The sequence below is a fragment of the Xiphophorus hellerii genome, chromosome 15 (assembly GCF_003331165.1).
Source record: "Xiphophorus hellerii strain 12219 chromosome 15, Xiphophorus_hellerii-4.1, whole genome shotgun sequence".
Classification (NCBI taxonomy): domain Eukaryota; kingdom Metazoa; phylum Chordata; class Actinopteri; order Cyprinodontiformes; family Poeciliidae; genus Xiphophorus; species Xiphophorus hellerii.
Genome location: NC_045686.1, coordinates 3,693,972 through 3,720,820, shown reverse-complemented (window position 1 = coordinate 3,720,820; position 26,849 = coordinate 3,693,972). Strand labels below are relative to the sequence as shown.

The 26,849-nt window shown below is 37.1% G+C and overlaps 3 protein-coding genes and 1 long non-coding RNA gene across 6 annotated transcripts; all 4 read right to left on the bottom strand.

Moving 5' to 3' along the window:
* Positions 1–420: 420 nt before the first annotated feature.
* On the bottom strand, positions 421–2,231 carry LOC116734385 (uncharacterized). Its single transcript, XR_004342214.1, has 4 exons — positions 1,814–2,231; positions 1,494–1,583; positions 1,382–1,410; positions 421–1,049 (listed from the first exon to the last, which is right to left on the bottom strand). It is a non-coding gene; the product is annotated as an uncharacterized LOC116734385 (long non-coding RNA).
* Positions 2,232–5,542: 3,311 nt separating this feature from the next.
* Positions 5,543–10,539, bottom strand: LOC116734382 (uncharacterized). 2 transcript variants are annotated; one of them, XM_032585737.1, is made up of 9 exons: positions 10,446–10,539; positions 9,974–10,300; positions 9,608–9,874; positions 9,345–9,413; positions 8,795–8,875; positions 8,683–8,711; positions 8,263–8,331; positions 7,571–7,698; positions 5,543–5,891 (listed from the first exon to the last, which is right to left on the bottom strand). In XM_032585737.1, exons 1-8 carry the CDS (start codon positions 10,504–10,506, stop codon positions 7,588–7,590), a joined length of 1,014 nt encoding a protein of 337 aa, XP_032441628.1. In that variant the 5' UTR covers positions 10,507–10,539; the 3' UTR covers positions 5,543–5,891; positions 7,571–7,587. The 2 variants fall into 2 exon arrangements, with proteins under 2 accessions (XP_032441628.1, XP_032441627.1); XM_032585736.1 differs by lacking the exon at positions 5,543–5,891 and having other exon boundaries at positions 6,328–7,698.
* A 2,049-nt stretch (positions 10,540–12,588) lies between these two features.
* Positions 12,589–17,359, bottom strand: LOC116734383 (uncharacterized). Its single transcript, XM_032585739.1, has 7 exons — positions 17,236–17,359; positions 16,686–17,021; positions 14,195–14,464; positions 13,968–14,048; positions 13,277–13,360; positions 13,179–13,207; positions 12,589–12,951 (listed from the first exon to the last, which is right to left on the bottom strand). Exons 1-7 carry the CDS (start codon positions 17,294–17,296, stop codon positions 12,922–12,924), a joined length of 891 nt encoding a protein of 296 aa, XP_032441630.1. The 5' UTR covers positions 17,297–17,359; the 3' UTR covers positions 12,589–12,921.
* Positions 17,360–21,203: 3,844 nt separating this feature from the next.
* On the bottom strand, positions 21,204–24,457 carry LOC116734624 (uncharacterized). Of its 2 annotated transcripts, none has more exons than XM_032586111.1 (9): positions 23,817–24,457; positions 23,267–23,602; positions 22,846–23,115; positions 22,624–22,722; positions 22,246–22,326; positions 22,137–22,165; positions 21,993–22,049; positions 21,799–21,861; positions 21,204–21,511 (listed from the first exon to the last, which is right to left on the bottom strand). In XM_032586111.1, the coding sequence occupies exons 1-9, from the start codon at positions 23,944–23,946 to the stop codon at positions 21,395–21,397; spliced, it is 1,182 nt and encodes a 393-aa protein (XP_032442002.1). In that variant the 5' UTR covers positions 23,947–24,457; the 3' UTR covers positions 21,204–21,394. The 2 variants fall into 2 exon arrangements, with proteins under 2 accessions (XP_032442002.1, XP_032442003.1); XM_032586112.1 differs by having other exon boundaries at positions 21,799–21,858.
* Positions 24,458–26,849: the final 2,392 nt, after the last annotated feature.

Sequence of the window (26,849 nt, the reverse complement as noted above, 5' to 3'; positions counted from 1 at the left end):
TATGTGATTTTTTTTATCCAAAGCACTGATAAACATAGGATTAGTTTGGCGCTTTAAAATGAAGCTTAACAAACATTTCAAAATGAAAGCCTTTAATATTTTTACATCAACTACTTGTGTTTTGAGCATTATATAACTATTTTAACCCAAGGACTATTACGCATGGGATTAGTTTGGCCCTTTGAAATGAAGTTTAACCAAACTTCCAAAATAAAAGCCTTGACAAAATTTTAAATCATACTGAATGGTGCACGTCCACCTTACTTAACGTTCTTGTGATTCTCCACATGCTATTGATTACGTTGCAGCGTTCTTTAGCATCGATGCTAATTTGTAGCATGACAACGCCGGGCCCAAACCGACGAGCACGCCTTGGCAGGCCCCGGCTAAATTTCTTCAGAAATTTTCTAGTTCTCTGTTTTTCTTCTATCTCTTTTAGCTAGTTGCAAAGCTAAAGCTAAAGGAAATGACATGTTAGAAAACGCCCTAACATTTTATTTCCAGACCAGGGTCATTTCCTTTAAATGACCCTAAGGTGTCATTTAAAAGAAAGGACACATTTAAAGGAAATGACACATTTAAAGGAAATGACACACTAGGAAATGCCGTCTTTAGGGTGTAGTTCAGATAGAGGCTAACAAAGAGGAAGACAAACTTTGTTTGATGCCATTTTGTTCTGCTAGCCCTTAAGGATAGCATGAGAAATGGACCAGCTGCATTTTGGTATTAATAAATGAAATTCATGAATTCAACTCACTGACTCTTCTTCAACCTCATAGATCAAGAACTCAGCATGGAGAAGGAAAATTCTCCACACTGTTCAGTTACTGCTTTACTTATCAGGATGACATAATTAATTCTTATGCTTATTTTAAGATGTTATTTTAACATTTCAGCAGTTTTTTATTACAGCAGATAACATTAAAACAGATAAACCTGCTGATGTTTAGCTTCTGGATCTACTGAGTCTGAGAAAAGCAGGAGGATCAAACTGAAGAAGTTCTGATGTTTTCATAGTTCAGAGCAGCTTCATCTTCATCATAACACACCTGAGAGAAACACAAACAATTTATTAACATCTAACATTTAAAAAAAGAGATCAATATACATATAATTAGTATAAAAGTGAGATAAAACATGCCACCAGCCTGCTGTACAGATTAGCACTTAAAGCAGAATTAATCTCTTTGAAATTATGACTAAATCCAGCAGCTGGTGTTTTTATTCAGGTAGTTTTCTGCATGATTAACTTTTCTCAGGAACTAATAAACTACAGCTCTTCACATCGTTCTGGCAGATACATTTACTCAGATCACATTTCCTTTACTCTGATATAAAACAAACTGAAAACAAATGATTGATATTTGTTTTAAAAACTCACAGTGTTTTTATCCAGATGTGTTTTCCTCCCTAAAACAGAAGAGCAAAGTTCAGCTTCTCTAAAGAACCTTCATGTTTATCCAGTTTTCCCAGTGATCTGTTGATACTCTGACCTTTAGTTCTGGCCCAAATGGTGACGATCAGAACAGCTGCTATCAGAGCAGCTAAACCCACAGAACCAGAGAGGAACCTCCACCAGTCTGCTGCAGGTTATGTTCAGAGACAAACCAGAGAAACTGGAACAACAACTTTGATTGGTGGAGCATCAATTAATGTAAAAACAGCAAGAATGCAAACTATAATGAAAGACCTAAAGCTGCACTATTTAAAGCTTCAAAACTAATATCTTCATTTGTTGTTTAAAAATGTCACTAAATGGACATTTAAGACTCACTATTTTCCATATTTTCAGCAAAAGTTGGTTTATTTTTACCTCCATCTCTACAGACTGATGTTCCATCTAGTTTAGTTGTAACTGTGGTTTCCCAAGTTTCTTGTCTTTTGTCTGGTATAGTTGTAACTGCCGATGTGGTTGTTGTTTTGTCTTTCTCTAAAAATGGAGCATAAGTCAACAATACTTCTGAAAAAAAATTGTTTTATGTGATTAATATATTTACAAGAGATTTTTAACTTCATAATTTCTCACCCGATTGATGAGAGCTGAAGGTAAAAAGCTGAACTTTATTTTCTATCTTTACTTCACACTTGAACATGTTAAACCTTGAATGGTAAAAGTAATTTGACGTCTGGAAGGCGACAGCAGCAGAGCAGGAAGACGATGATTCTGTTATTTCTTTGTTGTCTTTATCAATATAGTTACCCTTAAATATCATGAAGCTCTACAGTTGTTTAGAGTTTATAAATTATTTTTTATGTTCTGTGTTAAAGTACAAACAACAAACAGGAAATGTTCTTAATGCTTTCTTTTTCCCACAAAACCAAATCACTGGTTTTGTTTTTAAATATATTTTCAATAGATCTAATAAATACCATAAATCTACTAACAGATTTATGATAATATATCAGAGATAAAAATACCATGAATAAATTAATATATTTCAGAAACATTGAAATTAAACATATCTATCAGATATGTTTAATATAATAGATATGTTTAATATCTATGACGATATTAAACATATCGTTTGATGAAGTTATTCATCAAACCTTTAGAGTTTGATGAATAACTTCCTGTTGTGGGTTGGATTGTCTCTTTAGCTTTTGTTGGTTTCATTCTAGTCAAAGTCATCGTTACTTTGGTTGGTCGTGTCGTACCTGGAAAATAAGTAAAAATAAATATTTTAAAGAAAACATCACACAATCCAAATATCTTCAAATTAGATTTAATTCTCAACTATTGTCACAGTTTCATCTTGTTAAAGAATATTATGTTTCCATGAGTGATTTCTAAACTAACAAACCGTCATATTTAAATTGTAATATTACAGAAGCATCATTTTATCAGCAGACAGGAAGTAGTTATTAACAGTTTATATTCTCACCTGGTTTTTCTCTCGGAGGTGAAATCCTGAAGGTAAACTCCTTGGTGTCTCCTTCAGGTTTAACTTGACATCTGAATAACTCAGAACGTTTTGATGTGGAAACATGAGGAGAAGTTGTGAAGCTAACAGTGGCTGAACAGGCAGACTGAGGTGGAGTTATGGTTCTGATATTTTCATCATCTTTCTTATCATACAGCCACTTCACTGAGTGAGAACATCCACCAAGTGTCGACACAGAGCAGATCAGGATGGTTTCATCACTGATCTTCTGTTCAGTCACTGAGGAAGGTGAAGACATTGTTACAGTAACAACATTAATGGTAACTTCATCACTTCTGTTGTATTCATTGTATTGTATCATTTTCTACTGTAGCAAAATATTTTGAAGTGAAAACATAATAATATAAATACTCACTGTTAACAACATACAGATCAGCCTCAGACTCTGCTACGTTGTGTCCTGATGAGTTAAACTGTCTGCAGCCATAAAGACCAACATCCTCCACTGAGATCTTCTTTATAACCAGAGAACAGTTTGCTGTAACACTCAGTCTGTCTGATTTAGTTCTGGAATCTTTATGAATCTTCTCATCTTCATACAGTGTTACTACTGTATTTCTTTGACCACTGAATATCCAGACAGTTTTATCACAGGTTTCCCTCTGGTTTCTAAAACATTGAGCAGGCAGAGTGACTTCATCTCCATCTCTGACAACAAAGTGAGATCTTTGTTCAGCTGCTGCTGCTGAGGAGATGAGAGAAAGTAAATCAGGAATATGCAGCTTTGTGTCACAATAATCAACATAAATGATTCATTTTCATCTTGAGATAATTTAAACAGATTTGAACATTTTCATTAAATCAGTTTAAAGATGATCCAACACAATCAGTAGATTTACTATACCTGTATTCATACCTGTAGCAGTCAGAATCAATAAGAAAAACATTATAATCCATCTGAATTTAGCCATCAATAGTCTCTTGTCCTCAGTATTTATCTCTGGTAGAGATGGAGACTCTTATTACTGACCCACATGATGTCACTTCCTCATATTGACTGATGGTTATGAACTTTTTTAAAACTTAAGCTGGTTTAGATGTGGTACAAATGCAGTCAGAGGCCAAAGCAAAATCATTTATAGACTTTAAAACTGAACTGATTATAGAGAAAGGTCAGAAGGCTAAAGGATTAAAGAAAAATAAAGTTGCCCCTCCTTTTTAACAGGAAAATAATTGACCAGTAAATGTAAAGAGACAACAGCAGCAGGTGAGATCATTAAGGTTTCTGAAGGTGAGGTGCTAAAAAGAGGAAGATGATGAATGTGTGAAAGTTACAGTTCAGATATGTGACAAGGTTAAGATGTGTTGCTGATCTCAGAGCTTTTAATTCCTCAAGGTTCCACTGAAAAGTTTGTTTCTGTGAACCAAAGAGGAAGTTTTCTTAGAATGTGGCTAAAGAGCTAAGAAGGTTTTAACTGTTAAAAAAGTGGTTAAAACTCTGATGACAACATCAGAATTATTAGAATCATATAACAAAAAATGAAACAAACTAAAACAAGATATTTCTCAAATAACTAGCCGACCAGATTTTACCAATAGATATTATCTAATTGGGCTGCACAGTGGTGCAGTTGGTAGCTACTAACAGCAAGAAGGTCCTGGGTACGATTCCCGGCCCGGGGTCTTTCTGCATGGAGTTTGCATGTTCTCCCTGTGCATGCGTGGGTTCTCTCCGGGTACTCCGGCTTCCTCCCACAGTCCAAAAACGTGACTGTTAGGTTAATTGGTCTATCTAAATTCTCCCTAGGTGAATGTGTGTTGCCCTGCGACAGACTGGCGACCTGTCCAGGGTGACCCCGCCTCTCGCCCGGAACGTAGCTGGAGAGGCACCGGCAACCCTCCCGACCCCGTTAGGCACAAGGGTGAACAGAAAATGGATGGATGGATATTATTTAATGTCTCCACTAATAACAAGCCACTCAATATTCATATCTGACAGATGATGTTAATAACTGACTGAACCTGCTGCAGGCAGAGAGACCAGCTGTGGGTCTGTTAGCACATCAGAGAAGGAAGAATGAAGTCACACAATTAAACTGTTTTATTATTTTTAATTTGGCTCTCTGAGCATGGAAACCGCTGCAGAAATAGTGTTTAATTTCCATGGGATGATTTGATCAGCTGACATGTTTAAACGGATTTATAATTTATATAAAAAAAACAATGACTTCAGTGCATTGAAAGATGCTGCATTTAAAAATATAGTTTTAATGGGTGTTCAGTGAACTTCTAACACTTGTCAGCATGAGATTATGTAAATAAACCTTAAATCTGAACACAGTGAATAAAGCAGATCTATGATCTGTAGCTCTATAGAAATGTTTAGAGTCTTCCTACCTGTGAGCTGCAGGATGATGAATAAAAAGCCTTGAATCCAGGGGAGTTGAGCCATTGTGCGTCTGTTGCTCTCACAGTCAGGACTGACTGACTGCCTCCTGAACACAGATGGAGCTTCTACTTAATCTTAGTGATGAGAATATGTTGAACTTCAGCAGAGCTCTGGGGGTGTTAACCTATGATGGTCAGTGTGAAACGTGGTTAGCACCATGTCAGGGTTCATTTAGACTCACCAACAAATGTATTTTAAAACTGCAACAGGAAACAGTTTAAATGTGAATTTTATTTTGTATGCCTGCTATTTTGAACATCATTTTAAAGATGCAGCTTGAACAAAAATGTCTCATAATCATTAAAGGTATGCGTGCACACAGTCACGCAAACCAATAACAGTTTATTCTTTATCCTTTTAAAGGAATCCTAGATTAGTTGAACATGTTGGCTTAAATATGCCGTAATTTTCCTGTTAAGTAAAAAAAAAGTTGTTTGTGATATGCCAAAACTCAATCACTTTAAAAAATGTACATCTTTTGTTATATTTTCCACCCATGGATGTTGCCCTTTTTTCACCGATGGGTTGATGACACGTCTTGGTCCATTCTGTGCTGGAATCTACAGAGTAAACACAGGAAGGCTAACTTTACTTTGGTCGTTGTTTGTCATATTGTGTTTGACTGGTGTGATATCAGGTAATATCTGGAGGCTGTATTAAGAAAGAAAAAACACCTCCCACACATACACAAAAGAAGAGAGAAGTGGGAGCAAGTCAGAGCCAAGCACAACTTCTGAAGGATCTACATTTGTGTTCTGAACATTTATCTCCAGACGACTTTGAGTCATTTGTGTGAGCAAAACAGTCGAAGGCTCTAAAAGATCATGTGGTTTGCTCCGTGTCATATTATTGACACTCCCATCATCCAGAAGTATTTTAAAGCTGTAGAAGGAAGAGACACATCTGCAGACAGAAAGCTGTATGTACTACATTCTATATACATATATACTGTAGATTCCTAACTGAAAAAGTCACCTAGAAAACACAAGAGAAGGCTTAAAGAAGCACACGACTCAATTTTTGTGTTTTTTTTTATGCTCGTCCTACATCGACATTCCAGACATACCGTATGAAGAAGCAGATGGCCTGCATGCAGCAGGACATTCTTTGCAAAAATATAATTCTAATTGTATGATTGACTCTCTGTTCAAAGTGGTCAGGTTGCATCATGAAAAGCTAACCTGTATTGACAACTACAACCTCAGATTGTGTATACTTAAACATGTCTGTGTGAATGTGTGTGGGGTTGAAGTGTGTTTCTAGAGTACGTGTGTATGTGCACAGTGGAGGCATGTGCTAGTTCTCCACATCAAATTGAAAGTTACATGTGAATCGCATAAACCTTACAGCACGAAGAACAGCAGTGGGCAGAGTTATTTTGTGTTGAACAGGAAGTGTTTGATGAGAACATGGTGAGCATCAGCATCAGCAGAGCTCTGGAGGTTTTAACCACAAAGACCAAATCAGGTGTGGTTTGTTCATTGTTAGGTGTCGTTGACAACCCCATCAACAGAAGTTATTTTAAAGCTGCAGCTGTAGCACATATGCAGACAAATATCCATTAATTGCTGTAGTTTATAGAATTATAGTCATACCAGGCTGAAAAAAAATATCATCCTGAAAGCGGTTTACAAATCTCCACTCCATCTAATCCAGAATGCAGTTTTGATTCCCCGAGGTGAACTAACAGGATTTATTGAGTTAGATTTAGGATTCTCTTTTGATGTTTGATAGCATCAGAGTGAGGAAAAGGTTTTCAGGTCAATAAGTTGTTTGTCTCTGAAAAGTTCCAGTTCTTTCTGGAGGATCCTCTGACGTTTCCAGGCCACAGCAGAGATGTTCTCTGTGCTCTGAACATAGATATCTTCTGTGTTCAAATATGTTCAGTCATTTTCTGTTTGGCCAGAAAATGGCCAAAGATAGGTGGCCATTTTGTCATTTTTGTTCCTTCCCGTTAACATGCTTTAACTGCCTCAGAGAAGAGAAAGCTGTACGAGATCTTACCCTAACATATCTGCTGCCCTCTGGTGGACGCTATGTTGTTATTAAGCAGTGCTATGTTTTAAAATGTTTCAGCCTTTAGGATCATGGCACAGTGAAGTAGGCCAATACATTGTTTACCCAATAACAATGATGAGGTTCTGGAGCTGCCAAATGTCTTACAGCTGTGAGGTTTTTATGCTTATTTTCAGTGTTTGGTTTTTGATCCAAACCAACAATAAAACATTGAATATTTCACCGTCATTTGGTCCGATTCTAGTTATAGTTTATAAGAGAGTAGAGGCTGTTGGGGTCATTGGAGGCTGCAGCAGATGAAGAATGACTTCTCACTGTGCTGTAGGTCACTGAGTCCAGATCACCATGAACCTGGAAAAAAACACAATATTTCAGCGTTATCAAGATAAAGGAACAGCTAAACAGATGTTTGAATATACTTTTTGAAGTGAATGTTTACTCTCCTGATATTTTTACTGCTGTTCCCATGGTTACAGTGTGACAGAGTCTTGTCTGTGAGAGAAGCTAATTTCATCCACTTTTATCCAGAATTGTATTTTTTCAGTCATGATTTCTAGCTTCTAGGCTTCATGGTTGAGAGTTAGGACCAGTAAAAAAAGGACTTTACTTTAATTCACCTTTTTCCTTCCTTAAATGCCTGCATTAAAGGAAGCTCCTGTTTATCAACCATTTGCTGCTGTATACTTCCATCCCTCATGAACAAAACCTCAAGTTACATTTAGAGCACAAAACGATGCCAAACCCAGAGCACACAATCTACATATTAACTTTATAACTTATTATTCATACTAGCTGTATTTCTTCATCTTCTTAATTTACCTATCAGCCAAATTCATAAAGGCAAGATAAACACTCCCTGTTTCTCTGAGAATGTTTTTCACCAATTAATGCGAAAACAAAAAACAACTGTCTTACCAAAACTTCGCCGCTGCTGGTTTTGGGATGTCTGATGGAGGCATAAGAAACGTCATCATCTGCATCAACCTGAACACGAAGAAAACAACAGAGACACATCAATCATTTCTAGCTTCAGTATAGTAAATATTTCTCACATTTCTTCATGTAGGCGAGTCTGAGTCTTGGAGTTTCTAAATATTCACTTAAAAAGGCTCTTTTTGGGATTTTTTGGTACTTTAACTTGGATCTATAAACATAATGAGTTTTATTTATAGACAATTACATCTCATCCTAAAGTAGATTTGTTTTATATTGATTTATAAATTGTATAAAAGCTTCTCCTGTATGCATAAACATGAGACTCCAGCTTCTAATTGAGTTCAGATTTCATAAAATCTTTATTTCTCACAGAGGAAATATTTTCTTATTTTCACTCACAGCGTTTTCATCCCGTCGTGTTTCATTTCCTAAGAAAGAAACTTAAAAAGTCAGCAGATTTAATGGATAGAATGAAAAAAGTTGTTTATATCAGTCCAAACAGAGTTCTCACGTTTAGCTCTCCATCTGATGACAACCGTGGCGATTATCACCATGACGACCAGCGCCACACCGACACCAATGTATGGAGTACCTGACAAGAAGAAGGAAGCATAAATAAAAGCTTATGTGGAAATGCTTTTAGAGCCTCTTTTCATTTTTAAAGTTAATTTCAGAAATGGGAAACAGATTAAACATCCTTACAAAAGATTTAGTTTTAAATTAGTTTATAAAAGCATAAATTTTAGAAATTTTTGGGAATTAGGGATCAACTGATGACCAAAATAAATCTAATTAATACTGTTGTTTAAACACTTTACATTCAGTTTACTATTATTCATAAACTGTCTTTTTTTCAAGTATTATCAGTTTGTTTATTTTGGAGCTTTCCTGTAATATCTTGAATATGAAAATAACTCAAAAGCATTTGTTTAGTAACTACACTTTGAAGGTATTTGAAAGTATTAAAAAAATAAAACCACAAATAGAAGAAATCATTCTAGATAAAGATCTACAGCATGAAGCATGAAGACGTTTTCTCCACGGTTTAATGAGATGCTCACTTCCTGTTGTGGTCTTCATTGTGTTTCCGTTTTCAGTTGTTGTTGGTTTTTGTGTCGCTGGTGTTGCACCTAAAAGCAAATGAAAGTCATTAAACTCAAATAATGTTATGTTTTCTGTCTGTTGTCTTATTTTTGTTAGAAGATAAAACAACCATATAACCAGAACCTATAGGTTATTTGGTCATCGTGAAAACACACATCATAAGAGTGAATTTTTTATTAATAAAATTCAACTGAGTTACTTTTTTCTAGAGTTTTCTCACCTGAAGAATGCTGACTGAAGGAAAACAGCTGAACATTTTTAGAAGCACCCGTCACTTCACACTGAAATAGCTGATCCATCGATGATGAGTTATCAGAGTTAGACTCCAGACAGATCGCAGTAGCAGAGCACTCCTTCTCAGACGGCTTCACTTTGCACTTTTCCATTTCTTGATGACTAAAAAGCCACTTCACTTTGTGTTTACAGGAGCCATATTTCATAACCGAGCAGCTTAATGTGACCGTTTGGTTCTCCACGTGTTTAGTCACTGTAGGAAAAATATTCACAGAATTGTCATTTCTACTGTTGTTATCTATGGTGAAGAAGTTTCAGAAAAAAGATTGAAATATCATATAAAAATGCTCACTGGTAATAACAGACAGATCAATCACAGATGGATGAGGCAGATATTTTGAGCCTTCAGATTTATATTGTTGACATTCATACTGTCCATCATCCTCAGCTGTGATGTTCTTTATAATTAGAGAACAGTTTGGAGTTATACTGGTTCTGGTTCTGGTTTCCCCCTCAATCTGTCCAAACGTAACCAGAGCTAAGAGCTCTGTGCTTTTGGACCCTCCCAAGAGCCACGTTGTACCGTTACAGTTCTGTTGACCTTCCACCACATTCTGACAGGACAACACGGCGTCATCTCCAGCTCTCTTTAAAACAGACGCAGTGTTTACAATGACTGCTGCAAAGATAGAACAGATCCAGTAGTTTTACATAAAGCCATGTGCATCAGGATCTGGAAGCATTTCAGTCATTAACTCAACAAACCAGAACGAATGTTTAAGGTTTCAGCTTCAGAGCTGATCAGATATATCTTATTCTCTTACCTGTAACCTGGAGCTTCAGAACCAGAAATAAAAACGTTTTAATCCATCCGAGTTCAGTCATTCTGCTTCTGTTGCTCTCAGCCACAGATCTGAGTCTGACAACAGAGATGCAGCAGCTACTTCCTGACACTCACCACTTCCTTATGCCGACTGAATGGTTTTATCGTTTTATTTTTAGGCAGAAAAATAAAAGAGAATTTTAGTTAGATAAAATAGAGGAGCAGATTTATTTAAATATATATGCACATGATAAATTTTCAATATTAATCATTAAAATTTTAAGCTATTAGGATTTAAACTGTTTAGATTATAAAATGCTAAAAGTATTTTGGTAAGAAATGGAAAAGCAGGGAATAAATCCTACATATGATCTAAGTAGGATTTTACAGCATCACTTAATGATGCTGTAAAAATAATAAATTGTAGCAGGCTGTGTCCAGCAGTGCAAATCAACATCTTTGACTGTGGTGTGTTTGATGTTTATTTAAGAAAAAGAGGAACTGAATAAAGATGTAAAGACTGTTTGAGTAGATAAATATCAGATGTTACACAGTTCTTCTTTTCTACGTTTGGCTTAAATACAAGCAAAACCAGAGGATCAAAATTCTGATCACACCGTCCTTTTCTTATTTCATTTCATTAATCTTGGGCCTGTCAACTGCTTTTGCATCCTTGAATTTCCTGTAAACTGAAAATCAAGTTACTAATAAAAACAGAGAAGAAAGATTTTTAAATCTTGTATTCTGCTTTTATTTCGGTGCCATTTATGATCAAAACAAATGTTTCTGCTGCTGAGCAGAGACTCTCCCTGATCAACATCCTGTTGAAATGCTTTTGACTGATCATGTTATACGTGACAATCTAAGACCTCAAATGTCTTATCACAACTCCAAGGGGTTGATTTTTTTGATAACTGAACAGGAAGTCTAACAGGAAGTGAATAAATAAGCGTTGACTATTAGATGCAGCACCGTTCTTTTCTTCTTCTGTGTTTATGTTGATTTAAAAACACAGAATTTGTGTTATAGATGAAACATAATCCAAACGGTAACCAAACATGTCACAAACAATAAAAACGTATTTCTGAGAAATCAGAATATTATTCTTATTTAATCTAAAACATTTTGATCAGTAAACAGGAAGCATTTGAAACAGGCGCTGAGTTAATAACACAGGAAGTTAGCGCTTTCTAGCTTAGCGTGTCTTAAACCTACAACAGGAAATCAAACTGATTATTCCCATGAATAAGAACCATGTTAACATGTGAACCTGTTAAATCGTACATGATCAGTGTTTTACAGGTGGAAAAAGTGTTGAAATTATTCATGATAAAAAATTAAAATTAATTTAAAAAACATTTCACAGCCAGGTGAGGTTTGAAAATACCTGAAAGTGTGTAATTATTTTCTCTAAACTCAACAAGTCATGACAAACACAGAACAGCTCTACTTAGTTTGTCTTTATTTTTTTTTTTTTTTGCTTTGATTATGAGTCATATGCTGATAACTTTATTCAACAGCATAAAATTAGCAATTATAAACAATTAGCATAAAATGAATTCAATGTCTTGCTTTTTAACCCTTTCATGCATAGTGGTCACTACAGTGGACAGCTATCTAAAAGCCATTTTCTTGTGCTTCCTGTGGATTTTTATGTTATAAATGCACACAGACCACTGAAGTGGACACTAATGCATCATAAAATATACCATCAACTACTGGCCATCAGCTGCAAATGCAAGAAATTATTTTTGTTAAATACAATATGGCCGACAGACAAAAAAGCATGAGAACCGACCCGGTCCCTCCTTCTACTGTAGACGACTCTTGCAAGTAAAAAAAATATTGTGACATCAGATAACCCCTAAGGAACAATACTACTGATGTATTTTTCAAATAACAACTTTGTACTTGGACAAAATTACAATTGATCACATAAAAATAAAAAATAAAAAAATAATTATTTTTACAAAAAAATTTTCCTACCTTTTTTATGACTTAAGAAAAGAATTTTAAAAAATGGAAAAAAAATTCTGACACAAAGGATCATAATTCATGCAGCAAATTTTACTAAAAAAAGTTAAATGTACAGTTTTTATAACAAATATTTATACAAGCAACATTTTAGAAGAAATAAAGTGTAAAGAAAAATGATAATAAATCCACATTAATCTTAATATTTTTGCAAAGAATTAGCAAAACATACATATTGATAGTATCTCTGGTTACAAACTGAAGCAAAACGACAGTTAACAGGTTTCTGTCTGACATTAACCAAACCTCTTCCTGAAAACAAGGTGACAAGATTCACTACTTCCGGCTCTCTGCTGCCCTCTTGTGTGCAAATAATCTAACTATCATATAAAATCAATACTAATGAAAATGTCTGCAGCCTAACAGTTTGGGTCTTAATATATTGAGGACTGGGTAATATTCATGAATGGATTCTGACATAAACCAAACAGTCTCAAGGGTTTTTACAGTTCATCTTCTTCATCATCACCACTCTGCAAATAACAAACAAACATTTCTCTTGAGATAAAACCATTTTGTTGACAATGAATGAAGGAAAAAATGAACATCAGGCAACGACAATATAAACAAAGGACCTTAAAGGAAACCCAGCTTTATCTGACAAATATCCTCAAAGAGAAACATTTATACACAATTTAACAAAAAAAATGTTTGTCCACAAAAACATGCATAAATCATTGAATATCCAAGTTTAACTTACTTTATTTCTTACAGTCCATGTTTTGTTTCCTAAAACAAAAAAGGATGGTAAATTTTAATTGAATTGTAAGTGAAATCTGTCAGATCTTTAGTATTTACCTTTGATTCTTATCCAGATGTGAACGACCAGAACAGTTCCTGAAAGCGCCACTAAACCCAGAGAGAGGATGATGATCTTTATTCCTGAAAATAAAAAACAAATATCAGTTTACTGTCACTTCATATTTCACATTTGTTAATTTTCATATCATCAAACTCTAAAAAGAAATCTAAAATAGTCCACATCATTAATTCCAATGATTTCTGATAGAACAGTTTGCAGCAATGATATTAGGTTTAAAATCAAACTAAGATGCAGCATCTTCACATGTAAACGAGCAGAAAACCTTAAAATAACTTAATATTTTGTCACCATGAAATAAAATGGAAGTTTTATTTCATGGTTATTTCAGTAAATATATCATTTGGGGCGAATAAAATTTCCTGTTTCTAGTGTCTCCGGCCTACAAAAGCTTGATACTAACATTGTCCCTCCAGAAACTCTTCCTCTCTCCTTTTGCATGTTTTTTTTTGTTTTGCTTCCAACTGATCCATCAATACAAAATCATTTGGATTTGGTTTGATAACCATACAAGAGATTGGGTTATTAGAAACTATTTGGTAAAGATAATAATGAGTCAGGGAACTTTCCCCCCAAACATTTACTCCATGCAGTTTGAGTGACGAACATATAGACAGAATTAAATAAACTTACAACCTTAAGTTTCACAGTAACATGCAGCATCATTACCTTCATTGGACAAAGAATTTCTCATAGGCAAAACTGATGTGGCATCTTCAGCTTTTCTTGTTGGGTTACATGTAGTTTTACCTGCACACAAACAAAACCAAGAAGTTTTTAGGTTTATGTTTTCACTCTGCATGAAAAAAATAATACATGCAAACCCAAACCAGAAATTCCAGAAGAATAGATATTTCTATTAATTTTAATCAGCCTGAAGCAAAAACTTTTCTCACCTGATTTATCTTCTGTGGACTGATGGTTGAAGTTGAAGATCTGTTTGGTTTCACCGTCTGTGACTTCACACTGGAACTCACAACTCTGTGTGTAGGAATCCTCTATAAAACAAACTGCAGCAGAGCAGCCAGAGTGTTGTGTTGGACAGTTGATCGGAGCGATATTCCCAGTAGAACAGTCAGTCAGCCATTTCACTCTGTATTCACACTGACCAAACGTCTCCACAGAGCAGGTTAATGTCACCACATCTGTAACCTTCTGCTCACTCACTGGTCAAGAAATAAGATATTGGAAGAGAAATTTTATACAAATTATAGAAAATATGTGTCAAGAAAACCCGAGAACATCCCACTTCCCAATGCTGAAGATTTTAGTTTAACAGTAACAATAAATAAAGTTATCTTTAAAGTTAATCACACAAGTGACATCTAGGCCCAACAGCAGACTTAGACGTCAATAAAATCCATCTGGTTGTGTGTGTTGCTTTCGTCTCCTGCAGACTTTGCTTTAATTCTACTTCTTTTTTCTATCTAATCATAAGAAATCATAGTCAGACAGGGAGAGTCATGAAACAGGAAGAGCAGGTTTCCTGGAAGTTTTCAGCCTGCAGATTTATAAAAATAGTTGAGACTATTCCTTATTTCAAAACATGAAAGTTTTAAAGAATAAAGTCTAAACATTTTGAGTAATTGGACAAGATTCAAAGTAAAATACTTATATTATTATTGGTTTATTTGTAAGAATACTTACACTTACATTTGTTGGTACACTTACAAGTAAAACATGTAACTGTAACTTTGGTGTCAAATAATTAGAATCATGGATTATTCTTGGTTTCTTTTCAGAAAACATCTGTAATAACTCACATTAAGATTATAATAAGAGTAATTAATAAGTTATGGTTATAAAATTATAAATGAAAGCTAAATCAGAGAAGCTAAAGAAGTTATAAATGTGATTTTGACAGAACTTGAAATGGTGTAAAAGGTGTAACTGCAATTAAACATCACCAATATGTTGGAGGTGGATGGTAGGTGAAAGGTGAAAGGTTAGGGGAAAAAGGGGAACTAACAGGAGAGCAGAGATGATCAACGTCTTATTTGGAAGCAGATTGTTGGACAACTTAAACTTTTCAAAGAAAAGGTTGTGCAGGCAATGGACATAGGAGGTTGAGCAACCCTGAGACATTAGCACAGACATCAGGACATAATGTCTCTAAGACAGTGATGGATATGAGATCATCTGTCTGAGCAGTCGGCCAATGAAACAAGCACAACATCAGGGCTAGCCAATGCGAACCCACCAAAAGGTGGATAAACCCTATAAAAGGTGAGAGCAAAAGAGGAACCTTTGGTAGGATCCTCCAGGCAGCTTCGAGCCAAGATCGAGATGGACAAAGAACTCTGCAGCTGAAGAAGAGCCGGGGCCACAGAGCCGAAGACTGACCTGCGCATGGAGACCAACCCGTCAGGCCCGCAACCTGTGGCTTCAAATCGCACTTCTCTCATCAGCTGGGTTCAGACCCCAAAGACAAAGATGAAGATAAAGGCAAAGACAAAGACAAAGAACTGGTGCCTTCCTTCCATGAGGTTGGCTTGTCTACATCTCATTGGACCAGGAAGATTGTGAGACAAGATGGAGGGAGCTTCAGAGCCGAGACCTGTCGCTCTAAGTCAGTACTCTTCCTGCCAGCACCAAGTCCTGTGTGACCTCACCATCCATGCAGAGAAGAAGCTCATCAGACCTACAGAGATCCCTGCCTTCATCGATCAACTTCCTCTTCCTGCTGCAACACCTTCTTCATCATCAGGCCAGTTCTGGTTTCTTGAAACGCCAAACTCCGTCCGTCTCTCTCAAAGGTTTTGTGAACATTCAGTTAATGAGTCACCTTAAAGTTCTTTGATGGTTGTAAAATAGCTCTGATGTTTGATTCTGGAGAGGAAGAGCTGGAAAATGTTTTATAGATTGCTTTTAGCCCAAAAACTACATGTAAAACAACATCCTTTGGACTCGAACGAGTCACTAAAACCAACCTGGTTCAGTAACGAGCACGTTGTAATTTAGAGAAGGAGCGACAGTTAACAGGTGTGCTCTGTGAAACTAGCTGGCTGCAGGCTGATGAGTCTGGCTAATTCACAGGGTTGGGAAGGTTGGGACACCTGGATGTAGGCCATCAGAAACCAGATGAGTCTTTTCTTGAGACCAGCTTTAAACAGAATTTACTTCAGTTCTGGACAGGATACATCCCAGCAGATTCAGGAAACTCAATTAGCCCGTTAGAGAGCTGGTAGCACATCTCACCTCTCAGAAGAGGAAGTAGAGAGAGAGAGAGAGTAGAGAAAGAAGGGGGGGAGGGGGATGTTGCGCAACAACATATGTCACTATAATTACTATTAAGTTCATACTTTTGAATATTAAGTATTCTGTGGTAAAGCAGTTACAACAGTGATAAAGTGTAGAAGAGAAAAATAACTTCATATTCATACTCACTGTGAACAACAGACAGAGAAACTCCAGACTGATGAACCAGAATGTGTTTACTGGGTTCAGCTTCAGATTTATATTGTTGGCAATTATAATAACCAGCATCCTTCACTGTGATGTTCCTCATTACCAGAGAACATTTTGCTGCAACACTCAGTCTGTTAGATTTACTCTGAACATTTTTAACCTGTCCCAGTGTAACCAGTTCTACTGAGCTGCTGGTGTTACCATAGAGCCATGCAGTACCATTACAGTTTATCTGACCACTTATCACATGTTGGCAAGACAAAACCATATCATCCCCAGATCTTATGAAAACAGATGATCCAGTTATTGTGCACACTGTTGACAAAAACAGACAGTAAAAAATACATAAATACACAAACTTGAACATTTCAAGATCATTCAATTTAACTGGAAGCTTGCAGACATATTTCAGATGTTCAATGACAGAAAATGACTGACTTGTGGTAGCATTATAAATAAAACATTTCCTTGTTATGATTATGAGCAGCTATATTTTCTGAGCCATTTAAATGTTTCTTTATGTTCTTACCAGTAAACTGAAGCCCCAGGAACAGAAATAAATGAACTTTAATCCATTTTAGTTCAGCCATTGCTCCTTGATGCTTCCGTCTTTCTTGTTCTAATGAACTAAACCGACACTGGCAGCTATTGAAGGTCATTTGTACTTCCGTGATAAAAGAGGTGTTACTTCCTCACATCCTCATTGTGTTAGGAAATAACACACAAAATGAATATTTTAGTTATTTCTTACTTTAGTGATTAATGTTAATAAACTATAGGCATATTTGAGTTTCCTAAGAAGATCTGAACAGGCTAAAATGCATCTTAATGCCTTTTTGTGAAATTTGTGTTCAACCACAAAGCGCATCAGAAACAGAGGCGTTTCTCACCGTCATAAAGCGGAAGTGAACTAAACTGAATGTTTAGAAGGTCTTTAAGAGAAAAGTTTAACAGTCAGTCTTTGTAGACTCAGCATTGAAATCAAATTCATGTAAAAGTTACAAAAGCAGCAAGCAGAAAATTTAAGGTGAAGTTTTAGCACAACTTGTTTCTACTTTTAACTCAGACATGAAGGGGGAAGTCATTTGGTGAGAAAGTGGTTCACCTCACAGCTCTGCTTTTTTTCAAAAAAGAAAAAGAATGTGTTAAAACAACGAGAAACTTTAGAGTTTTAAGATCAACAGTTTTACATTCCTAACTCGCCTGTTATTTTTAATATTTCACAAATTGATTAAAAGTTATTGTGAAGATGAATTCAGTTTTAAATGAACTCATGTTTATTTTAGCTTAGAAAAGAGTCACTTTACATCCAGTTAATTAGTATTCTTGTTATACGTCTTGCTACGTTATACTAATAACTATTTTTTGTATAGAAATAACCTTTACTGTTATTGATTGCTCTGTTTGCAGCTGCTTTGTTAATCACAAAAGGTGAGAGCTAAAATGTCTGAAACATATCAATAGGAATTTTTTTTTTACAATGCTAAAACTTTATTGACCTTATGCAATCTATAATTTTTCAGAAAAAATATAAAGTTCAAACAGACCATTTACAAAATGGGATATTCAGTGAGTAAAATATCAGGATTAACTACAGTGAACTATGACCTCTATAGGTGACTTTAGTGTGACCTTTTCTAAATTTTTGTATCCATGTATCCAGCTTTTCAATGTTTCAGGAGATTTTTTCACAACTTGCTGTTCTCCAACTATGAGCTTAAGTCCAAAATTCACAACAACTGTTCAACCAGCTGCTTCTGGAGACCCACAGGCCAAAAAGGCTTGACCTGTGGGACTCCGGAAGCAGCTGATGGGTACCGGCAGGCGAAGCAGCATGCGGCTCGGGTGGTTGCTGAGGCAAAAACTCGGGCGTAGGAGGAGTTTGGAGAGGACATGGAGAAAGACTTCCACATGGCTTCGAGGCGATTCTGGTCCACCATCCGGCGTCTCAGGGGGGGGAAGCAGTACGGCACCAACACTGTTTGGAGTGGGGATGGTGTGCTGCTGACCTCTACTCGGGACGTTGTGGGCCGGTGGGCAGAATACTTCGAAGACTTCCTCAATCCCACCAACATGCCTTCCATTAAGGAAGCTGAGCCTGGGGACTCTGGGTTGGGTTCTCCAATCTCTGGGGACGAGGTCGCCGAGGTGGTTAAAAAGCTCCTCAGTGGCAAGGCTCCCGGGGTGGATGAGATCCGCCAGGAGTTCCTTAAGGCTCTGGATGTTGTAGGGATATGTTGGCTGACGCGGCTCTGCAATATCGCATGGACATTGGGGGCAGTTCCCCTGGATTGGCAGACTGGGGTGGTGGTCCCCCTGTTCAAAAAGGGGGACCAGAGGGTGTGCTCTAATTATAGAGGGGTCACACTCTTAAGCCTCCCTGGCAAGGTCTATTCAGGGGTCCTGGAGAGGAGGGTCCGTCAGATAGTCGAACCTTGGATTCAGGAAGAGCAGTGTGGTTTTTGTCCTGGAACACTGGACCAGCTCTACACCCTCGGCAGGGTCCTGGAGGGTTCTGGGAGTTCGCCCAACCGGTCTACATGTGTTTTGTGGACTTGGAGAAGGTGTTCGACCGTGTCCCTTGGGGAGCCCTGTGTGGGGTCCTCCGGGAGTGTGGGGTACCGGGCCCTTTGTTATGGGCTGTCAGGTCCCTGTACAACCGGTGTCAGAGTCTGGTCTGCATTGCCGGCAGTTAGTCGGGCTCGTTTCTGGTGAGAGTTGGACTCCACCAGGGCTGCCCTTTGGCACTGATTCTGTTCATTACTTTCATGGACAGAATTTCTAGGCGCAGCCAAGGTGTTGAGGGGATCCGATTTGGTGGCCTTAGGATCTCATCTCTGCTTTTTGCAGACGATGTAGTCCTTTTGGCTTCATCGGGTCGTGATCTGCAGCTCTCGCTGGAGCGGTTCGCAGCTGAGTGTGAAGCTGCCGGGATGAGGATCAGTGCCTCCAAATCCGAGACCATGGTCTTGAGCCGGAAAAGGGTAGAGTGCCTTCTCCGGGTCAGGGGGGGTGTCCTGCCCCAAGTGGAGGAGTTCAAGTATCTTGGGATCTTGTTCACGAATGGGGGAAGAAGGGAGCGGGAGATCGACAGGCAGATTGGCACAGCGTCTGCCGTCAAGTGGGCGCTGTACCGGTCCGTCGTGGTGAAGAGAGAGTTGAGCCAAAAAGCAAAACTCTCGATTTACCAGTCGATCTTACATTCCCACCCTCATTTATGGTCATGAGCTTTGGGTCATGACCGAAAGAACGAGATCACGGATACAAGCGGCCAAAATGGGTTTTCTCCGTAGGGTGGCTGGGCTCTCCCTTAGAGATAGGGTGAGAAGCTCAGTCATCCGGGAGGGACTCAGAGTAGAGCCGCTGCTCCTTCACATGAGGAGGAGCCAGTTGAGGTGGCTCGGGCATCTGGTCAGGATGCCTCCTGGACGCCTCCCTGGTGAGGTGTTCATGTCCCAGGTCCCAGGAGGGTCTTCCCCGAGGAGGACCTGGGGAAGACCCAGCACACGCTGGAGGGACTATGTCTCTCGGCTGGCCTGGGAACGCCTTGGAATTCCCCCGGAAGAGCTGGAACAAGTGGCTGGGGAGAGGGAAGTCTGGGCCTCCCTTCTGAAGCTGCTACCCCCGCAACCCGACCCCGGATAAAGAGGAAGAAAATGGAGGGATGGATGTTCAATCTGTGAGTCAACTAATACATTTCCTGCTTTCATCATAGTTGGTTTTTTAATAGTCATCATGCTGCTCACATTCTGCCATGTGACCAAGACAACAAGCAACCTCTGGTAAACAGGATCTCGTCACTGGACGGCGACAAACAGGAAGTTCCCAGACTGAAGCTGAGCTTAAAGCGTCAACAGCAGATGGTAACATAGATACAGAGAGACTAGAAGAGCCACAGAAAGAGAAGTGGACACATCGCACACTGATGACAGCTTTGTTGTGAACAGAACCTGATAGAACCAGAAGGTGAATTCAACTCAACTTCTGGCCCATTTAATGAAGATAAGAGGGACCCATGTGTCAAACCAGGACATTTGAAACTGTTTAAGGTTCATTAATATCTTACTCAACAGTGCCTCCTACTGGATGAATTATTCTTGAAAATGTGACGACAAAATGTTCAGGGCTGAATTTATTAATTACACAATAAAGCAATTAAAATAATGACTAACATGTTGTGTTTTCAATCATGCAGCTGAGTAAATAAGTTTGTTTCTCAGAAATGTGTTTTATTGCAAATTCTGATGATTTTTCTCGTTTCAATAACTTCATAAACGTGAAGAAGAAAGAAAGGAAGAAATAAAACATTAGTACTTCTGGTAACTCCAGGGAGCGGTAAGTGTGACTCGGCTGCTTGATGGCTATAAAACAGGAAGTAGTAAATGTGTCATCTGAGTGTAATAATCTAATGCTTCTCTTTAGTTTCTATTTATTATAATCAGATTTCAGATATCTACAAAACTACAGAAGTATACATTAGTGACTGTAATACCCATGTAACGACAACAAACTATTTTATTGATGCAGCTGATAAAAATACAGGAAACTGATAAAAGCAAATGTCAGACAAAATTATCCAATGCATTTTAAAACAAAGAGAGATATAAGAGTCACTCAGAACCACCAACATCTGGAATTTACATGTTACTAATTTAACAGAAAAGTATTATTAAAGTCTCATTATAAAACTATGTTCCTGGGGCGGTGATGGTGGCGTACAGGTTGTTGGGGTCAGATGGTGCTGCAGCAGACGGGCCAGCAGCCGACACAGTGCTGTAGATCACGTTGTCTCTTTCACCAACAACCTGAAAAAAAGGAAAAGTCAAACAAGCCACTTGATGAAGTGATGATACTTTTAGACTTTTAGCACATTGCGGTCTGCTCTTAGGGTTAATTTTCTCCAACAGCCAGACTTGGGATTGTTGTCAGTTGTTCTGAATGTCTTCAACTTTTAGCCCATTATCTGTTTTGCTGAGTCCTCTCTTTATTTTAGCCATTTCAAGTGTGAAAACTTGGAATGGCTTTTATTGAGACTTTTCTAGAGATTAAAATCTTACATATGTCTTCACTTACTGACTAGAGTCACACTTACATTGAACCTCACTTGGGCTTTACTGATGGTGGCGTAGCAGACACTATCTTCAGGATCAACCTGCTAATGGAGAAAGATGTAGTTTTACTTCAGTGAGATGTACAGTTACTTTAATTAATATGTTATCACATTTAGCAATCTATTTTTAAAAGGTACAACTTTAAAAATCTGTTTTTATTTGTGTGTGTTCTCACGTTGCCATGGCTGTTTTCCAGGAGGGTATGAGGCACTGGAGAATTTAGATTCAGATTCTACACAAAAAGACAGTTATGAATAATCATTTTAATGCTTTCACAAAGAAGAATTGAGAAATTGGTTCTAATAGTGATTATACTCACAGGACAGTCGTGCACCTGTCTTTGGTTTTCTGCAAAGACATCAGGTTTGGATTTAACCTCCAGAATTACAATACATGATGATTTTTGTTAATATTTAAAGTTTCCTCACGTTTAGTTCTCCATCTGATGACAATCCCAGCAACTATCAAGATTGTGACTAAAACCACAGCAACAGCAATGTAAGGAGCTCCTGACAACAAACCAGTAAAAAAATTACATCTTAGATCACCTGTTAAGGAATTTATCTCCTTTTACTTTAGTCTTATGGGTGAAAATATAATCAATACAACTCAAGCATGCTAAATGTTACTGCAGGAGCCATGTTTATATTTTCTGCCAGACGCTGACTCAACAAACTCTTGTCACCTTAATGTTGGGACATTTGTGTTGATGTGGAAAGAACTTTTGTTCTGGTAACAGGTAATGGTGGAAGAACCAAGTAGTTTTGACTGTTGGGGTAACAAGATGGAGTCTCATTTTTAATTACCTTTGTCTTTATTAAACGTTGAAATGGTTGGATGTATTGTGGTTGTCATTAATTTTGTTGTATCTTCAACTTTACTTGTTGGGATGCATGTGGTTCCACCTGCAGACAAACAAGATCAATAAGTTATTTGGTTCATGTTTTCCCCTCCACAAGATGCAAAAAAAACAGATGAGATTAAACATGCCTGATTATTTTTATTCAACCTGAAGCAAGTCTTCTCACCTGATTTATCTTCTGTGGACTGATGGTTGAAGTTGAAGATCTGTTTGGTTTCACCGTCTGTGACTTCACACTGGAACTCACACCTCTGTGTGTAGGAATGCTCTATAAAACAAACTGCAGCAGAGCAGCCAGAGTGTTGTGCTGTACAGTTGATCGAAGCGATATTCCCAGTACAACAGTCAGTCAGCCATTTCACTCTGTATCCACACTGATCAAGCGTCTCCACAGAGCAGGTTAATGTCACCACATCTGTAACCTTCTGTTTACTCACTGGTCAAGAAATAAGATATTGGAAGAAAAATTTTACATAAAATATACAAATTATACAATTATACAATAGACAGTCTGGCTACTATTGAGCTCAATCTTTAAAATAGTGATAAAGTGTAGAAGAGAAAAATGACTTCATATTCATACTCACTGTGAACAACAGACAGAGAAACTCCAGACTGATTAACCAGAATGTGTTTACTGGGTTCAGCTTCAGATTTATATTGTTGGCAATCATAATAACCAGCATCCTTCACTGTGATGTTCCTCATTACCAGAGAACAGTTTGCTGCAACACTCAGTCTGTTAGATTTACTCTGAACATTTTTAACCTGTCCCAGTTCAACCAGTTCTACTGAGCCGCTGGTGTAACTATTGACCCATGTGGTACCATTACAGTTTATCTGACCACTTATCACATGTTGGCAAGACAAAACCGTATCATCCCCAGATCTTATGAAAACAGATGATCCAGTTATTGTGCACACTGTTGACAAAAACAGACAGTAAAAAATACATAAATACACAAACTTGAACATTTCAAGATCATTCAATTTAACTGGAAGCTTGCAGACATATTTCAGATGTTCAATGACAGAAAATGACTGACTTGTGGTAGCAATATAAATAAAACATTTCCTTGTTATGATTATGAGCAGCTATATTTTCTGAGCCATTTAAATATTTCTTTATGTTCTTACCAGTAAACTGAAGCCCCAGGAACAGAAATAAATGAACTTTAATCCATTTTAGTTCAGCCATTGCTCCTTGATGCTTCCGTCTTTCTTGTTCTAATGAACTAAACCGACACTGGCAGCTATTGAAGGTCATCTGTACTTCCGTGATAAAAGAGGTGTTACTTTCTCACATACTCATTATGTTAGGAAATAAGTAGTATGTAACTTGGTCATTTATTGCATCATCATTGTGGTAAAACCTTCAGAGCTTTTAAAAGTTTCCCATGTGAAACTTTTTTCGTTTTACATCTCAAAAGACAAAATGCATTCAGAAAACAGATCACTTTTTTTTTTAAAACCTGAGCACAACAGGTTGGTCAGTATGTTGGGTTAAGAGTCTTTAAGACTTTCACTCTCATTGTGATGATACTTAATATGAAAATCATCATTTGTAACAGATGAACTTTATTATTACACACACTACTCAAAACGTTGCCTCATATTTAACTGCATCTTTATAAGCCATCGAACATCAGTCACATATCCGCACATTTCAGGTTCTACCAACAACTCAAAGCACTTTTAAGCCACAGCCACATTCAGCCAGCAGGATTCAACATCGCAATAAATACTTTCCCTCGATTCATTGCATGTAACAATAAACTAAAAGCAAAACTAAAAGTTTTAACGGCAGAGAGTGAAAGAATGGGAAACTTTTTTAACAGCAGATGCATGGAAATGACTGTGGTAAAGATTTCAGAACACTTAAATGTTTCAAGGTCTCAAAAAAGCATTCAGATGATCAATGATGAATTTCCCAACATAACAGTGGTTGATGCATATCTCTCTCACTAATGTCTGAAACATCGTTAGCGGTCATTACTTCTTCTCAGCATGAGTCAACTTTTATTAGAGAACAACATGAGACTCACTTAATCTTAACAATGTGAAAAATCAAGATATGAAGTTTTCTTATTGTTGTTTAAAAATAGTTTTAGGTTTTTGATGCTTGTTGCTGTGAAAACCAGCAGCTCTCTGCTGCTGCCCACATTCTCATCAAAGCACTTCCCTCTTCAGTTCTCAGATGAATGTCTGAGCTAAAATTAGACATTTTAACTCTCACATTCATATTTTACTTTGCTAAGATCTAAACACACTAAAATGCATCTTAATGCCTTTTTGTGAACATTGTGTTCAACCACAAAGCACATCAGAAACAGAGGCGTTTCTCACCGTCATAAAGCGGAAGTGAACTAAACTGAATGTTTAGAAGTTCTTTAAGAGAAAAGTTTAACAGTCAGTCTTTGTAGACTCAGCATTGAAATCAAATTCATGTAAAAGTTACAATAGCAGCAAGTAAAGCAGAAAGTTTAAGGTGAAGTTTTAGCACAACTTGTTTCTACTTTTAACTCAGACATTCACATGAAGGGGGAAGTCATTTGGTGAGAAAGTGGTTCACCTCACAGCTTTGCTGGTTTTCAAAAAAGGAAAAGTGTTAAAACAACGAGAAACTTTAGAGTTTTAAGATCAACAGTTTTACATTCCTAACTCGCCTGTTATTTTTAATATTTTACAAATTGACAAAAAGTAATTGTGATCTGTTAGCAGCTGCTTTGTTCATTTACAAAATGGGATATTCAGAGAGTAAAATATCAAGAGTAACTATAGTGAACTATGACCTCTATAGGTGACTTTAGTGTGACCTTTTCTAAATTTTTGTATGCATGTATCCAGCTTTTCAATGTTTCAGGAGATTTTTTCACAACTTGTTGTTCTCCAACTATGAGCTTAAGTCCAAAATTCACATCAACTGTTCAGTCCGTGAGTCAACTAATGCATTTCCTGCTTTCATAATAGTTGGTTTTTTAATAGTCATCATGCTGCTCACATTCTGTCATGTGACCAAGACAACAAGCAACCTCTGGTCAACAGGATCTCGTCACTGGACGGCGACAAACAGGAAGTTCTCAGGCTGAAGCTGAGCTTAAAGCGTCAACAGCAGATTATAACATAGATACAGAGAGACTAGAAGAGCCACAGAAAGAGAAGTGGACACATCGCACACTGATGACAGCTTTGTTGTGAACAGAACCTGATAGAACCAGAAGGTGAATTCAACTCAACGTCTGGCCCATTTAATGAAAGTAAGATGGACCCAAGTGTCAAACCAGAACATTTGAAACTGTTTACATCAGTAAAAGCATCTCTGTGGTTACAAACTGGAGCGAAACAGAACAAGTTTCTGTCTGACTATTTAAAACCAGATAACAATTATTGATTCTGGCTCTATACTGCCCTCTTGTGTGTAATGAATATAATTATAAAATAAAATGAATATTTGATCCAAAGTGCAGTTTGGGATTTTGGGAACTTTATTGTGGATTTGATGTTGTTGATCACAGGATTTAGACAGAAACCAAAACAGTCTCCAGTCTTTTCACAGTTCATAATAATCATCATTCTGCAACTGAAGAAAAATCCATTTGAGATGAAACTAAAATCATTTTATTAACAGATCATTTTAAAAAACTGGAGAATATGAGTGAAGAGTCCTGAAACTATACAGATTTATATTAGAGACATCCTAAAAATATTAATCTAATTCAAATTAAATGTAACAACATGTCAAGTTAAAACATTGAGAAATGTAAAAATCTATATTTATGTGGTCAACTAAAAACATAAATCATCGCTTCAGTTTTTACTCACTGTTTTTTAATGGAAGCCCGTCTCTGCCACTCAGAAAAAAACAAAAAAAACAAAAAAAAACTTCTCATTATGAGATTTTCTATATCTGTTGCCGATGACCTCTATAAGGTGCATTAATATCTTACTCAACAGTGCCTCCTACTGGATGAATTATTCTTGAAAATGTGGCTATGACAAAAGGCTAAGCAGTGAATTTATTAATTACACAATAAAGCAATTAAAATAATGATTAATATGTTGTGTTTTCAATCATGCAGCTGAGTAAATAAGTTTGTTTCTCAGAAATGTGTTATATTGCAAATTCTGATGATTTTTCTCATTTCAATAACTTCATAAACCTGCAGCTGA

Bases quoted from the DNA above. Each gene is read 5' to 3' on its own strand.
- LOC116734383 (XM_032585739.1), bottom strand. From the start codon at position 17,296: ATGGCTGAACTAAAATGGATTAAAGTTCATTTATTTCTGTTCCTGGGG. The intron at 14,049-14,194 runs GTGAGAAAAGTT...GTTTGTGTGCAG, and splicing joins GTCCACAGAAGATAAATCAG to GTAAAACTACATGTAACCCA. The intron at 13,361-13,967 runs GTAATGATGCTG...TTTTATTTTCAG, and splicing joins AAATTCTTTGTCCAATGAAG to GAATAAAGATCATCATCCTC.
- LOC116734382 (XM_032585737.1), bottom strand. From the start codon at position 10,506: ATGACTGAACTCGGATGGATTAAAACGTTTTTATTTCTGGTTCTGAAG. The intron at 9,414-9,607 runs GTGAGAAAACTC...ATTTGCTTTTAG, and splicing joins CTTCAGTCAGCATTCTTCAG to GTGCAACACCAGCGACACAA. The intron at 8,712-8,794 runs GTGAGAACTCTG...TTTCTTTCTTAG, and splicing joins CATCAGATGGAGAGCTAAAC to GAAATGAAACACGACGGGAT.
- LOC116734624 (XM_032586111.1), bottom strand. From the start codon at position 23,946: ATGACCTTCAATAGCTGCCAGTGTCGGTTTAGTTCATTAGAACAAGAA. The intron at 23,116-23,266 runs GTGAGTATGAAT...TTTCTTGACCAG, and splicing joins TTCTCTGTCTGTTGTTCACA to TGAGTAAACAGAAGGTTACA. The intron at 22,723-22,845 runs GTGAGAAGACTT...GTTTGTCTGCAG, and splicing joins GTCCACAGAAGATAAATCAG to GTGGAACCACATGCATCCCA.